A 14,958-nucleotide genomic window follows, 5' to 3' on the forward strand; every position below is an offset into this window, starting at 1 on the left:
GCTAACTCCATTGGAGTTGTTGTTGTGTGTGTGTGTGTGTGTGTGTGTGTGTGTCCTTAGGTTCACCTTTTTAGAGTTAGCAGAATATTAGTCTCACGGTACCAGACCCCAACACTGTATAATGGCTGGAGTCTAGGCTAGCAGAATACAAATGTAATGGTTCAACAGAGAAAGTGTTTTAATGAAAAACAAAAGGTGGCTGGAGTGAGGTTTGTCAGCTCAGGATGACTGCAGACAGTGGCTGGGGATTAAAACAGGAATGAGGAACTTGCAATGGCCATGATGAAGGGTTGGTGACAATGGGTTTGAACGATATTTAAACTTTTTATTTCCTTGAACCTCAATGGCAGTTTAATGTACATTTTAAGCAGAAGCCAAACACGTCCTCCAAAGCCATATTTATTCTCAAAATGGTAATAATTGTGAACACCGAAATCTATCATTTTCCTCTACGTTCTTAACATTCAGGTAGCGTTTGTGTTTTCTGCAAGGGCAGACTGATTTTTATATGCAACAACCTTTGAAATGTCTGTCCGTCTGTCTGGGGTTCCGCCTGTCCGTATCCTTTCACTGTGTGATGAGTTTTTCATTTTGGTATTTCCTTTGTCTTATTTGTTATTTCCTCCTCTTTTGTTGTCTCTGCCCTGTGTGATCTCCCCGGCACAGAGGCCCCTCTAGTACAGAGGGTTGAGGCCATGTCTTCAGTGTGTGAGATCCCTCAAGCATAGGCTTTGATCTCTTTCAACACTTATTTCAGAGTGTGAGGGCTCCAGCCCAGCGACTCTCAACGCTGACTCATCTTGTTATTTGTGTTGAAATGAGTGTGTGTGTGTGTACACATTTTATTATACTTGTGAGTACCAGAAGTCCTCAAGAGAATAGGAAACCAACTAAAATTCAAAGACATTTTGCCGGCCTCTCTTGTAAAAAGGCTATTTAAGGCTTAGGGTTAGGTTTAGGGTTAGCAGTTAGGTTTAGAGTTAAGGTTAGGGTAATGGTTAGGTTTAGAGTTAGGGTTGGAGGTTAGGGTAATGGTTAGGGTTAGGTTTTGAGTTAGGGTTAGGTATAGGGTTAGGGACAATAGGATTTTGAATGGGAATCAATTGTTGGTCCCCAAAAAGTCCTCACAAGCAGTGGCAATTTTACCATGTAAATCTTGGTGGGGCAAAAAAAAATATTTGTGGGATGCATGCCAGCAAAGCCACTACACAACACTCAACAATACATTAATTGCACTATAACGGTGACAAACAGGGCCCACAAACTGTTAGGGCCTACATAAAGCTGTCCCAACAGCAGAGTCCCAACAGCAGAGTCCCAACAGCAGTCAACTCACCTTACCACTGCTACACCTGGAGCCTTGTTTGGCAGCTAAACAGTTCATTCAGCCTCATTTACTGCCTTTAAAAAAACATGATATGCTTAAACAATTGTGGTTTCTACAGACAATTGAGATGTACAAGCTATGGCATAAAGGGACGACAAGAGGCAATCCGTAATTTCGATTAAGACATTAATGAGCGAGCTAGGACGGATGTAGTCAATATAACTATTTGTTCAGCACTTTTGAAATGTACAGTGACAGAATTCAGAATATGGGACGTTCTTACAGTGTTTTCCCTGTACACCAAGTCAGAACCGTAGGATAAGTAAAGGGGGCATATAAGTAGACAATGAAAGCTCTTACAATATTTGTTGATTACATTTCTCTAAAACAGGTTATAGGCTACATGTGCACCACCAAGTCAGAACAATAGGCGAAATTAAGAGGGGAAAATAGACCAAATTATTAGGGTGAGGCACATGAGCTACTAACAGTTTACTACACAACATATACTTAGTATTACTTTTCTTAGCTACAGCATACATATCGCTCTGGCATATTACGTAATTTATGCAGCAGCATACAAGACATTTTTGGACACACTTTGTCGTGCTCACTTGAACATGAAGTTGGCGCGGCAGTTCTTCGTGGGCAAATTTTGTCATCAAAGTCTGGTGCTTTCAAGACAACTGGGAACTCTGAAAAAACAAGGTTGAATCATGATGACGTCAGTGATCTTCAGGTCGTAGTTCTAGAAAGAGGCTCAACTTCTGGATTTTCAATTCCGAGTTGGATGACCGTTCAAAAATTATTTTCCCAGTCTGAGCTAATTTTTCCCGAGTTCCCAGTTGTCTTGAACTCACTGAACTCAGATTTCGCATTATACAGTTTTGAGCGCGGCACAAATCATGCTTCATTGGCAGCATGGCCAATGTTGAATGTTTATAGTTTTTTTATTGGAAAGAGACCCTTAATCCCCTTGGGACCACACACACAGCCACTACACTAAATAGCAGGCTAGTGATTGCTTTGCAATGCTTGCAGTTAGCCACTGATTCCTTCCAAACCACTCATTGTTGAATTTGCGATTTCCAATGTTTATGTGCAATGGCCGATTAGCACCGATACGTTTTATTTAATTTCTCTTCATTATTTCTCTTTAAATGACAAGGATTAAAAAGGATTTGCCAGTAGATTGTCAACTTGATTCATGAGGATGACAGCTAGCTAAGATTTTTTAAGTATGATGTTGACATGATCAGTCCAATCAAAGCTACTGTAGATGTAATGTGATTTGACGTAATTTTATCTGTGGCCAATGACCTTGAGCCTTCTTGGATGGGCACTTCTAATGTAACTCTATGGCAGCACCCAAGAGGCTTGAAGTTTTTTGCTTTACCCGTAGACTTGGCGGTGACGTAGTGTCCCCATGAGTGACAGAACACTGTGCCAATCACGGTGCAACTAGAGAACATTACCAACACCTTCGCTCCGTATTTTCCGCTTGCTGCCCTACCACCACAGAAAGCACTGAGCTAGGCTGAAACACCTGCATTTTGAAGCTGCCTTACTCAAGAAAGCAAAAAAAAAAGACTTTATTGACGCAATTACTTATTTTTTATAATTTTTTTACTATGTTTACAAACTGAAATGTGTCACGTGTTAATGCCAAAATAACATGCAAAACAGGCACTTTTTTTATTTATAATTCTTTGGGCTTAAAATGTGGGGCTCTGCCACTGCTCACAAGTATAGTAAGACATAGGTGGAGAGAGAGAGAGAGAGAGAGAGAGAGAGAGAGAGAGAGAGAGAGAGAGAGAGAGAGAGAGAGAGAGAGAGAGAGAGAGAGAGAGAGAGAGAGAGAGAGAGAGAGAGAGAGAGATGCTTCCCTCGGGCCACTCCAGTGTATATTGCACAATGCTGTGATTGGGTGTTGTGATCACAGACTAGTAATTTACTGTTTCTTAACAGTGGTCTTCCTGGCAAAGGCTGCTGCCCATTTCGACAGACAATTTTATGATCTTACACAACTCACCGCTGAGCCGTCAGAACGAGGGAAGGACATATGCTCCATTTCGGATCTTTTTCAATTTGTTGCATATCTTCCACTATGGACTCCTTGGAAAACATTTAGAATTTCTGCTGATTGAAATATACTATCTAAATGAAGATTAAGTGAATTGAATAGAAAATGAATGTACATCAATGTGTTACAATGCCCTTTATGTCACGTTATCTAATTGGCCAGGTGTTGATATGTCGTAACTACAAGAGCAACATGGACATGTTACAAATCTTCACCCTCTATTTTTATGTTATGTGTTTTCCTTGTAGGTGTTGATAAGTCGTAACTACATGGGAAACATGGACATGAATGAGATCGACCATTTCATGCCTATAATGATGAGGATGGAGGAGGACGCAGACACGTCGCCCCTGGTGACCAGCGGCTCCTCACACTTCCTGTGGATCAAACACAGCAACCTCTACCGTATCCTGTCCAAACAGGAAGTCCGTCTGTCTCAGCTTCTGTCTTGCTCACGAGACGTATCGCACAATTCACAGTTCACACCCTCACTGCATGCATGCAGATTCATGATGTCGCGCTGTGTACAGTACAAGTCAAAAGTTTGGACACACCTACTCATTCAAGGGTTTTCCTTTATTTTACTATTTTTCTACATTGTAGAATAACAGTGAAGACATCAAAGCTATGAAATAACACATATGGAATCATGTAGTAACCAAAAAAGTGTTAAATAAATATATATTATATTTTAGATTATTCAAAGTTTCCACCCTTTGCCTTGATGACAGCTTTGCACACTCTTGGCATTCTCTCAACCAGCTTCATGAGGTAGTCACCTGGAATGCATTTCAATTAACAGGTGTGCATTTTTAAAAGTTGATCTGATTTGGTAAAAAGCTGAGGGATGGGGCTAGAGAAATGTAACCACTCAAATTCGTAGACAGGGCTGTGGATGCATGGGCTGACCATCCCATGATATCAAATTATAGTTTTAACCATGTTTTCAGGCCATCTAGTGTTTGTTTACATTTAATTTGTTTACAAACATTGGAGTAAAGCAAGCTTACATTTTGGGTTCTGTTGGGCTAAGGCAGTTGAACTAAGCTCATGAGGCATTTCTAAGTTATATTCTTCAAGAGTCAATATATGTATCATTAATATATAAGTCCAAAAATAGATGTAGCAACTGCAGATTGTAAATGTTCCATTTGATAGATTTAAAACAGCAGTGGCACAGTACCTTTTTCTGTTCAACAGTTTAGTACATACTTAACAGTCGTCCTTTAGTGGTGGCAATGACCAAGAAGAATGCCAATGCTGCTCTGGTATACTCCTTCCTCTACAAAATAGTACAGGTGAGTGTGTGCTTCACTGACAATACCTACTATAATACACCGTGCTTACTATTCTGGTATTGTATTGATCTTGTATTAAGTTGTCTGTAAATCTGTAGGTGTTTAAGGAGTACTTTAAGGAGCTGGAGGAGGAGAGTATCCGTGACAACTTTGTGATCGTGTATGAGCTGATGGACGAGGTCATGGACTTTGGCTTTCCCCAGACCACAGACAGCAAGATCCTGCAAGAGTGAGTAGAGGACTCAGTTACAGTCAGTCAAGACTACAGTCTGGCCTGGAAGGCTTGTCATTTTAGACTGCAACACAGGGGCAATGCTAAAACAGACTACCATCCAACAGACTACCATATTGCTGAGTAGGCTACAGTATAAGGTTCAAAGGCCTTAGCTCAGCTGTTCCCGAACTAGGGGTCGTGACCTCAGGTGGGGTCGCTTGATATGAAAATGGGGCTTGCGGGAGAATTTACAAAATCCTGAAAAAATATATATATATTTGCAAAAAAAAAAAAAATATATATATATATATATAATATTATAATATCGTATTTGTATCTCAAAATTATTGTAATGTGGTTAACCATAAAAATGTAAATGAAAATTATTAAAATCTAAAGAGAATGCCCTTAGATCATGGAAAAGGGCCGCACTTGACCGTTGCACTTAAATCATTCCCACGGTGAATGGCTAGGCCGGATAAGAAACCACGCACTATTGCAGAGACTTTGATATTACCAGCTGCAATTGATATGGTGAAAAGAATGTGTGGGGAGGCAGGGGCAGAGAAACTCGCATCAATACCTTTGTCAGCTAGCACTGTTAACGGAATAATGTATGCTATTGCTAGCAATCAAGAGGAAACTCTAACTGAACGACTCAAACTCCCCAGCGTATGCTCTTCAAACTGACGTTAGCTGTGAGGGCCGAGATGCCCATGCATGTCGGGGGATGCTAAACATGTCGGGAGATGCTATTCACAAGGACATATTGTTCTGTCTCCCGATTCCTGAACATGAAAAGACATAGGGGATGTTCAGTGTGATGCGTGGCTATATTGACAAAAAACTGATTCCATATGGGATCGAATTGTGGGCTTTTGCACAGATGGGGCTCCATCTATCACAGGACGGCGGGCAGGCCTCTGCACTCTAGTTATGAATGTGTCTCCATCTGCCATATGGACACATTGTATGATAAACCGAGAGGAAAAAGGTGGCAAAAGAGCTGAGCACGGAACTCGGAGATATACTGCAGCAGGTATCTTCGATTGTAAACTACATCAAACCACATCAATTGCGCGCACGCCTTTTCGCAAAACTATGTAGAGATATGGGATCAGAGCATGACTGTTCTATTTCACATCGAGGCTTGGTGGTTATTGAGGCGGTGTTGGAAAGATTTTTCACATTGAGAGAGGAACTTTTGTCATTCACAATGGATGTAAAAAATCTGACTTGGTTGACTTTCTGTGTAATGAAAAGAAAATAACAGAAAACAACATCAGTGTGTCCCATACGAGTGATGGCTGCTCACCTCCAATGCTTGGAAGAGCACTTTGGGACTGACCTCATTCCCAATCCGTTTGACTGTGATCCTGGCTCAGTTGACATGACGGTAAATGGAATTGTACAGCTGATCAAGCTGTCATGTGACCGAATGCTACAGACAACACATTTACGGTTCACTACAGAGGAGGCTTGGTTCCTGGCTCAAAGGAAATACCCTGCCGTCTCCCTCTGAGCATTAATTACGCGTTCAAAATAACTGGGAACTCGGAAATCTCCAACTTCAGTACGTTCAAGGCAACTGGGAACTCGGAAAGAAACGAGCTCCGACTGGAAAAAATAGTTTTGAACGGTCATGCCACTCGGAATTCCAACTCGGGAACTCGGGCCTTTTTCTAGAGCTCTGACTTTCATCACTGACGTCATGATTTGTCTTAGTATTTTTCAGAGTTCCCAGTTGGTTCGAAATCACCATAAAACACATGGTAGGCAACCCTTCGCCAGCTCATATCAGTGTCAAGCTGGATTCAGTGCTCTCGTCTGTATTAAAACCAAATACGATCCAGGTTGGATGTGACAGCAGAGATGAGGTGCGCACTGTCGACCACGCCCCCTGATTTTGAGAAGCTCCGACGAGACATGCATCAAGCACACCCATCTCATTAGTGGTGGTGAGATAAGAGACATTACTAATTTGCAATTGACTGCCCCACATGAAAAGTATACAATTGTCTTCTCAAATCACAATCAGAAATACTGTTTGAATGTTTTTCAATTGACTGACATAGCCCCAAATAAAAAAGTTAACATTGGCTGTTAATTACATTATTTTTTCACATGGGTGGGGTCGCAATATTTTTCAGATATCAAAATGGGGTCGTGGGCCAAAAAGGTTTGGGAAACCCTGCTTTAGCATGTTAATAAGACTTTATATTTCATGTTTTTTTCTCTGCTAAAGAGTAAAGTCAGTTCGAGTCAGTCAACACCTCTGTCTACTCATCTCTCTACTAGATGGCTTGCCGTTTGATGCCATAAAAGACTAGCATCTAGGCTAGTGCCAGACAATATGCAGTAGCCTATAGGGTTCAGAGGGTTTAGCTCGTTAACAGGACTTTGTTTTCCTGTTCTGTTACTTGCCCCTGGGAATGGTGCCATGTTCTGGCAGAAGGTGCAGTGTTCACTTAATTAAGTCCAGACTACCATGGCAATCTGCCTATCTTGTCTCCTTAATTACCTGTTTGTAATTAGTCTTACACTTTAATTGAAAGCCTGTTTGTTACATCATATAATGTAATTTTGTCTTTTTATAATTGCTCAAACAGATGGTTTACTTTGATAATATGGTGACTGTCTGATGTGGACGTATGAAGATGTGTTTTTGCCCTGAGCTTTGATGAGGTCTTTATCAGTGTGTTGTCTGTGTTGTCTGTGAATGTGGGCCTGAATAGGGCTGATAATCGCTAGCCTGTCTCCCATTGAGACATACACAATGCCACTGTCAGCTGGCTCCACTCGACACCCAGACAGACGAGCTCAGCTCTGCTCCTCGGTTCGCCAAGGAGCCCCTCCACCTCATCCCGATGCTCCTCCATCCTCCCCTTCTTCTCCTCTTTTTCCATCTCCCCCCAATCAGGCCCTTCCACAACAACCCCCCCCCCCTTACCCTAAAATACAGCCCACCTGGGCGCGATTTCCCGATAGCTATGGAATTTAGGCTTATGACTGTTTAACGATGCACTCATTACAAAGTGGAATTTAACTGTGCCGTTACAGGAGCTGTCCCTTGCGGAAATTATTCCCGACTATAAAGGCTAGTATTTTTTTCCTGATATTTTGCATGCAATGTTTTATTATGTAGGCTAAATTCAGCATTTATTCAGTTTGTGTAAACTGTGAGCAAGAATGAATAAAGCCAAAGTCAAAGTCGCTCATTCCCTCGTTCGCTATTTAGAAAATATCAACGTGCCCTAAAAATAGGATGATAAAGGCCTAGACTACAAATGTACATATACCTACAGTAATATGTTGACCTTTTAAGTTATTGGTTCGGCTACAGTGAAATGCTTGAGCTTTCATATAATGTAGCCTAGGTGTAGCCTAATGACCTAATACTAGGTATCTAGCGATTGCACTTACATGAAAGTGATGTCAATATGTGGTCTAATCTAGCACTCGTATAATTAGGTTATCGGTTTTCATTTTTAGATATGTTTTTATATCCTTGCTTCGCTTGTTTATTACGTTGGGAAAGGAGGATACCTAGTCAGTTGTACAACTGAATGCCTTCAACTGAAATGTGTCTTCCGCATTTAACCCAACCCCTCGTAGTCATTGCAAACTTTTTTGGCTTTTTATATTAAACTATGATGTTTTTGGAGGTCACAGAGACAAATAAACATCTTCATTCTATGTTTAGCGGAGATCTTCTGTGTGTTAAGTGACGCGGGAGAGGCAGAGGGAAAACAGTGATCTAACAACGCACTTAGCTGTTCTACGAGTGGTCTTTAGATTACGATCGCTTTCAAGTGCAACATTAATAAAAGACAGTTTTGGGAAACGGCTCAGATATGAAAGGTGCTCTTACGAGGGATTTAACGATAAACTTAGCCTTAAGATGCTTTTGAGAACCGGGCCCTGGCCTGGCTACCATTCCATTGTCTTCCCCTCCATTGTCTTCCCTTGTGTGTGTGTGTGTGTGTATGTGAAAGAGTGTGTTTGTGTGTGTTGTTTCGTAGTATGACTGACGATTTTACCGCCAACTCAGATGCTCTTGTTGTATACATCATTAGCATTTCTGGGCAGAATCAGGACCAAAACCAACACACCAAACAAGCCCAATTGGCCGTTTTACAATCTAAGCTTGATGCCCTCAATCTCACACAAATTATCAATGAACCCACCAGGTACAACGCCAAATCCGTAAACACGGGCACCCTCATAGATATCATCCTAACCAACTTGCCCTCCAAATACACCTCTACTGTTTTCAACCAAGATCTCAGCAATCATTGCCTGCATCCGTAATGGGTCTGCGGTCAAACAACCACCCCTCATTACTGTCAAACGCTCCCTAAAACACTTTAGCGAGCAGGCCTTTCTAATCGACCTGGCCCGGGTATCCTGGAAGGATTTTGACCTCATCCCATCAGTAGAGGATGCCTGGTTATTCTTTAAAAGTGCCTTCCTCACCATCTTAAATAAGCATGCCCCATTCAAAAAATGTAGAACCAGGAACAGATATAGCCCTTGGTTCTCTCCAGACCTGACTGCCCTTGACCAGCACAAAAACATCCTGTGGCGTTCTGCATTAGATCGAATTGCCCCCGTGATATGCACATTTTCAGGGAAGTTAGGAACCAATATACACAGGCAGTTAGGAAAGCTAAGGCTAGCTTTTTCAAACAGAAATTTTCATCCTGTAGCACAAACTCCAAAAAGTTCTGGGACACTGTAAAGTCCATGGAGAATAAGAGCACCTCCTCCCAGCTGCCCACTGCACTGAGGCTAGGAAACACTGTCGCCACCGATAAATCCACTACAATTGAGAATTTCAATAAGCATTATTCTACAGCTGGCCATGCTTTCCACCTGGCTACCCCTACCCCGATCAACAGCCCTCCACCCCCCACAGCAACTTGCCCAAGCCTCCCCATTTCTCCTTCACCCAAATCCAGATAGCTGATGTTCTGAAAGAGCTGCAAAATCTGGACCCCTACAAATCAGCTGGGCTAGATGATCTGGACCCTCTCTTTCTAAAATTATCTGCAGAAATTGTTGCAACCCCTATTACTAGCCTGTTCAACCTCTCTTTCGTATCGTCTGAGATTCCCAAAGATTGGAAAGTTGCCGCGGTCATCCCCCTCCTATCCTACCCTGCCTTTCTAAGGTCTACGAAAGCCAAGTTAACAAACAGATTACCGACCATTTCGAATCCCACCGTACCTTCTCCACTATGCAATCTGGTTTTCGTGCAGATCATGGGTGCACCTCGGCCACGCTCAAGGTCCTAAACGATATCATAACCGCCATCGATAAGAGACACTAATGTGCAACCGTATTCATTGACCTGGCCAAGGCTTTCGACTCTGTCAATCACCACATTCTTATCGGCAGACTCAACAGCCTTGGTTTCTCAAATGATTGCCTCACCTGGTTCACCAACTACTTCTCTAATAGAGTTCAGTGTGTCAAATCGGAGGGCCTGTTGTCCGGACCTCTGGCAGTCTCTATGGGGGTGCCACAGGGTTCAATTCTCGGGCCGACTCTCTTCTCTGTATACATCAATGATGTCGCTCTTGCTGCTGGTGATTCTCTGATCCACCTCTATGCAGACGACACCATTCCGTATACCTCTGGCCCTTCTTTGGACACTGTGTTAACTAACCTCCAGACGAACTTCAATGCCATACAACTCTCATTCCGTGGCCTCCAACTGCTCTTAAATGCAAGTAAAACTAAATGCATGCTATTCAACTGTTCTGACTTAGAATACGTGGACAACTACAAGTACCTAGGTGTCTGGTTAGACTGTAAACTCTCCTTCCAGACTCACATTAGGCATCTCCAATCAAAAATTTAATCTAGAATCTTCTTATTTCGCAACCAAGCATCCTTCACTCATGCTGCCAAACATACCCTCGTAAAACTGACCATCCTACCGATCCTCGACTTTGGCAATGTAATTTACAAAATAGCCCCCAACACTCTACTCAACAAATTGGATGCAGTCTATCATAGTGCCATCCGTTTTGTCACCAAAGCCCCATATACTACCCACCGCTGCAACCTGTACGCTCTCGTTGGCTGGCCCTCGCTTCATACTCGCCGCCAAACCCACTGGCTCCAGGTCATCTACAAGTCTCTGCTAGGTAAAGCCCCGCCTTATCTCAGCTCACTGGTCACCATAGCAGCACCCACCAGTAGCATGCGCTCCAGCAGGTATATCTCACTGGTCACCCCCAAAGCCAATTCTTCCTTTGGCCGCCTTTCCTCCCAGTTCTCTGCTGCCAATGACTGGAACGATCTGCAAAAATTACTGAAGCTGGAGACTCATATCGCCCTCACTAGCTTTAAGCACCAGCTGTCAGAGCAGCCCACAGATCACTGCACCTGTACATAGCCCATCTGTAAACAGCCCATCCAACTACCTCATCCCTATACTGTATTTATTTATTTATCTTGCTCCTTTGCACCCCAGTATCTCTACTTGCACATTCATCTTCTGCACGTCTACCATTCCAGTGTTTATTGCTATATTGTAAATACTTCGCCAGCATGGCCTATTTATTGCCTTACCTCCCTTATCCTACCTCATTTGCACACACTGTATACAGTGAGGGAAAAAGGTATTTGATCCCCTGCTGATTTTGTACGTTTGCCCACTGACAAAGAAATGATCAGTCTATAATTTTAATGGTAGGTTTATTTGAACAGTGAGAGACAGAATAACAAAAACAAAATCAAGAAAAACGCATGTTAAAAATGTTATAAATTGATTTGCATTATAATGAGGGAAAAAAGTGTTTGACCCCCTCTCAATCAGAAAGATTTCTGGCTCCCAGGTGTCTTTTATACAGGTAACGAGCTGAGATTAGGAGCACACTCTTAAAGGGAGTGCACCTAATTTCAGCTTGTTAGCTGTATAAAAGACACCTGTCCACAGAAGCAATCAATCAATCAGATTTCAAACTCTCCACCATGGCAAAGACCAAAGAGTTCTCCAAGGATGTCAGGGACAAGATTGTAGACCTACACAAGGCTGGAATGGGCTACAAGACCATCGCCAAGCAGCTTGGTGAGAAGGTGACAACAGTTGGTGCGAATCACCTCGTGGAGTTGCAATGATCATGAGAACGGTGAGGAATCAGCCCAGAGCTACACGGGAGGATCTTGTCAATGATCTCAAGGCAGCTGGGACCATAGTCACCAAGAAAACAATTGGCAACACACTACGCCGTGAAGGACTGAAATCCTGCAGTGCCCGCAAGGTCCCCCTGCTCAAGAATACATATACATGCCCGTCTGAAGTTTGCCAATGAACATCTGAATGATTCAAAGGACAACTGGGGGAAAGTGTTGTGGTCAGATGAGACCAAAATGGAGCTCTTTGGCATCAACTCAACTCGCCGTGTTTGGAGGAGGAGGAGTGCTGCCTATGACCCCAAGAACAATATCCCCACTGTCAAACATGGAGGTGGAAACATGATGCTTTGGGGGTGTTTTTCTGCTAAGGGGACAGGACAACTTCACCGCATCAAAGGAACGATGGACGGGGCCATGTACAGTCAAATCTTGGGTGAAAACCTCCTTCCCTCAGCCAGGGCATTGAAAATGGGTCGTGGATGCGTATTCCAGCATGACAATGACCCAAAACACACGGCCAAGGCAACAAAGGAGTGGCTCAAGAAGAAGCACATTAAGGTCCTGGAGTGGCCTAGCCAGTCTCCAGACCTTAATCCCCAAGAAAATCTGGAGGGAGCTGAAGGTTCGAGTTGCCAAACGTCAGCCTCGAAACCTTAATGACTTGGAGAAGATCTGCAAAGAGGAGTGGGACAAAATCCCTCCTGAGATGTGTGCAAACCTGGTGGCCAACTACAAGAAACGTCTGACCTCTGTGATTGCCAACAAGGGTTTTGCAGAGGGTTCAAATACTTATTTCCCTCATTAAAATGCAAATCATTTTCTAACATTTTTGACATGCGTTTTTCTGGATTTTTTGGTTGTTATTCTGTCTCTCACTGTTCAAATAAACCTACCATTACAATTATAGACTGATCATTTCTTTGTCAGTGGGCAAACGTACAAAATCAGCAGGGGATCAACTACTTTTTTCCCTCACTGTATATACTTTTTTTCTACTGTATTATTGACTGTATGTTTGTTTATTCCATGTGTAACTCCGTGTTGTTGTATGTGTCAAACTGCTTTGCTTTATCTTGGCCAGGTCGCAGTTGTAAATGAGAAATTGTTCTCAACTAGCCTACCTGGTTAAATAAATAAAGTAGAAATAAAAAAGAATAATTGTCTCCACTTGACTTTCATCTCTTTCCACTCTCCTTGAGTCAAGATGAGGTATTAAGATGAGATGATCTCCCTGTATCACGTGGGATTACCATAAAACACTATATGAGGTCACCATATCCTGTGTCAAGTGGTGAATTCAAACCAGTGTAATGTAATTTGTTGGGCAATTTTGGGGGGAGGCTTTCAGTGCCTTTGCAATGTGCAGACACATTTTGAACCACACAAGCCTCTTTCAAGCTGAGCGATAAGGGGATTCTCAGAGGAGCCCAGGGAAGGGTAGTGGAGGAAAGAAAGTCTGCAGGCATCAGAAGGATCTATGGTTGAGATTGGATCAGTCTGTCATTACCACAGGGAGATCTGGGAGACATGCAGGCAGAGGAGAGATCTATCTGGTGGGATTACAGGTCGGGCGGCAGGACTGTGTGTGTGTGTATTTGAGGAAGTACATGGCGTTGCTGTCTGTCACCCTGGTTGTTTGTCAGTGAGAGGTAGAGGCAGCGGGCAGGTGTTCCACCTACGGAATAAACGGTAATGTGTTTGCATAGGTACTGTATATCATCTCCCTCCTACCCACTCCCCGTCTCATCACATCATCCTGCAGCTTAAGGTATTGATAGTACAGCCAGTAGTAGATAATAGACATGCAAGGTCTACTGTGTTTAAAGACACAATGGGATGGAGCTAGGCTAGAGACATGTAACCACTCTCACAGAGCTATGGGTACAAGGCCTGACAGTCAGGTCAACTTTATCGTTTTTAACTATTGCAGATTGCACCTTTTAAATGAGCACACAAAATGCACTCCAGGATGATTTGAGCCTTAGAGTTAGTTTAGTGCCATTTTAGTCTTTTGGTTACAATCACAATAGAATCACAATGTAAACCCCCTTGTTCCAATTACACCCATGACTAACCTGCTCACAACCCAAGACAAATCCTTTCATTAATCTATCTAATCCAGTGAGGTTTAATAAAATTAACTTTCTATTCTGGGGTATCTTATCATAAGCTCATTAATCATGAATATATATAGAAAGATTGATATCACCTAGACAACAAACATCTTTGTACTGATCCTCACGTTCTTGAATTCTACTTTAATATTTTTCATATTCTGCTTTCTCCTCTGTTCTCGAACCTTAGTTGGAAAGTGAGGTAGCGACGACAGCATTCTTTTTCCTCTGAATAAGCTTACATGGTATCTGTCCTCTCGCCTCCCCCACTCCCCCCTCTCTCCCCAACCCCTCTCTCTGCAGGTACATCACCCAGCAGGGTCACAAACTGGATGTGGGCGCCCCTCGCCCCCCCGCCACCGTCACCAATGCAGTGTCCTGGAGGTCAGAGGGCATCAAGTACAGGAAGAACGAGGTGTTCATGGACGTCATTGAGTCCGTTAACCTGCTGGTGAGGAGGCTTTTCACTCAGATGTCAGTAAAAACACCTCAAGTATTGTAATTTAATCATGGGTAGTATCAAAAGGTCCCTAGTATACCATGAACACAGTAGCCACAACGTGCTAGTGAGGGTCTGCACTATGATTTCAGTCTGTGATTATTGTATCTGTTTAATAATGTGGTGTCTCTAGGGCACTGTTTCCCCCCAACAGTACACATTTGTTGACGTAGGCCTGGACAAAGACATATTCAACTCATCGAGGACTTGATTATCAGTTGACAAGTTGAATCATGTGTACTTGTCCAGGGTTACAATAAAAATGTGTACTTTT

The 14,958-nt window shown here is 42.8% G+C and overlaps 1 protein-coding gene across 4 annotated transcripts in view; it reads left to right on the top strand.

The window, feature by feature from the left end:
- Positions 1–14,958, top strand: part of LOC106584019 (AP-1 complex subunit mu-1) — a 45,505-nt gene that overhangs the window by 17,541 nt on the left and 13,006 nt on the right. For all 4 annotated transcript variants that reach the window (XM_014168777.2, XM_045706461.1, XM_045706462.1 and 1 more), the window contains exons 5-8: positions 3,659–3,815; positions 4,641–4,708; positions 4,807–4,937; positions 14,489–14,636. In XM_014168777.2, coding sequence (XP_014024252.1) covers positions 3,659–3,815; positions 4,641–4,708; positions 4,807–4,937; positions 14,489–14,636 — 504 coding nt within the window. The remainder of the gene's footprint in view (positions 1–3,658; positions 3,816–4,640; positions 4,709–4,806; positions 4,938–14,488; positions 14,637–14,958) is intronic.

This window comes from Salmo salar, chromosome ssa23 (genome assembly GCF_905237065.1).
Source record: "Salmo salar chromosome ssa23, Ssal_v3.1, whole genome shotgun sequence".
NCBI classification, from domain to species: Eukaryota; Metazoa; Chordata; class Actinopteri; order Salmoniformes; family Salmonidae; genus Salmo; species Salmo salar.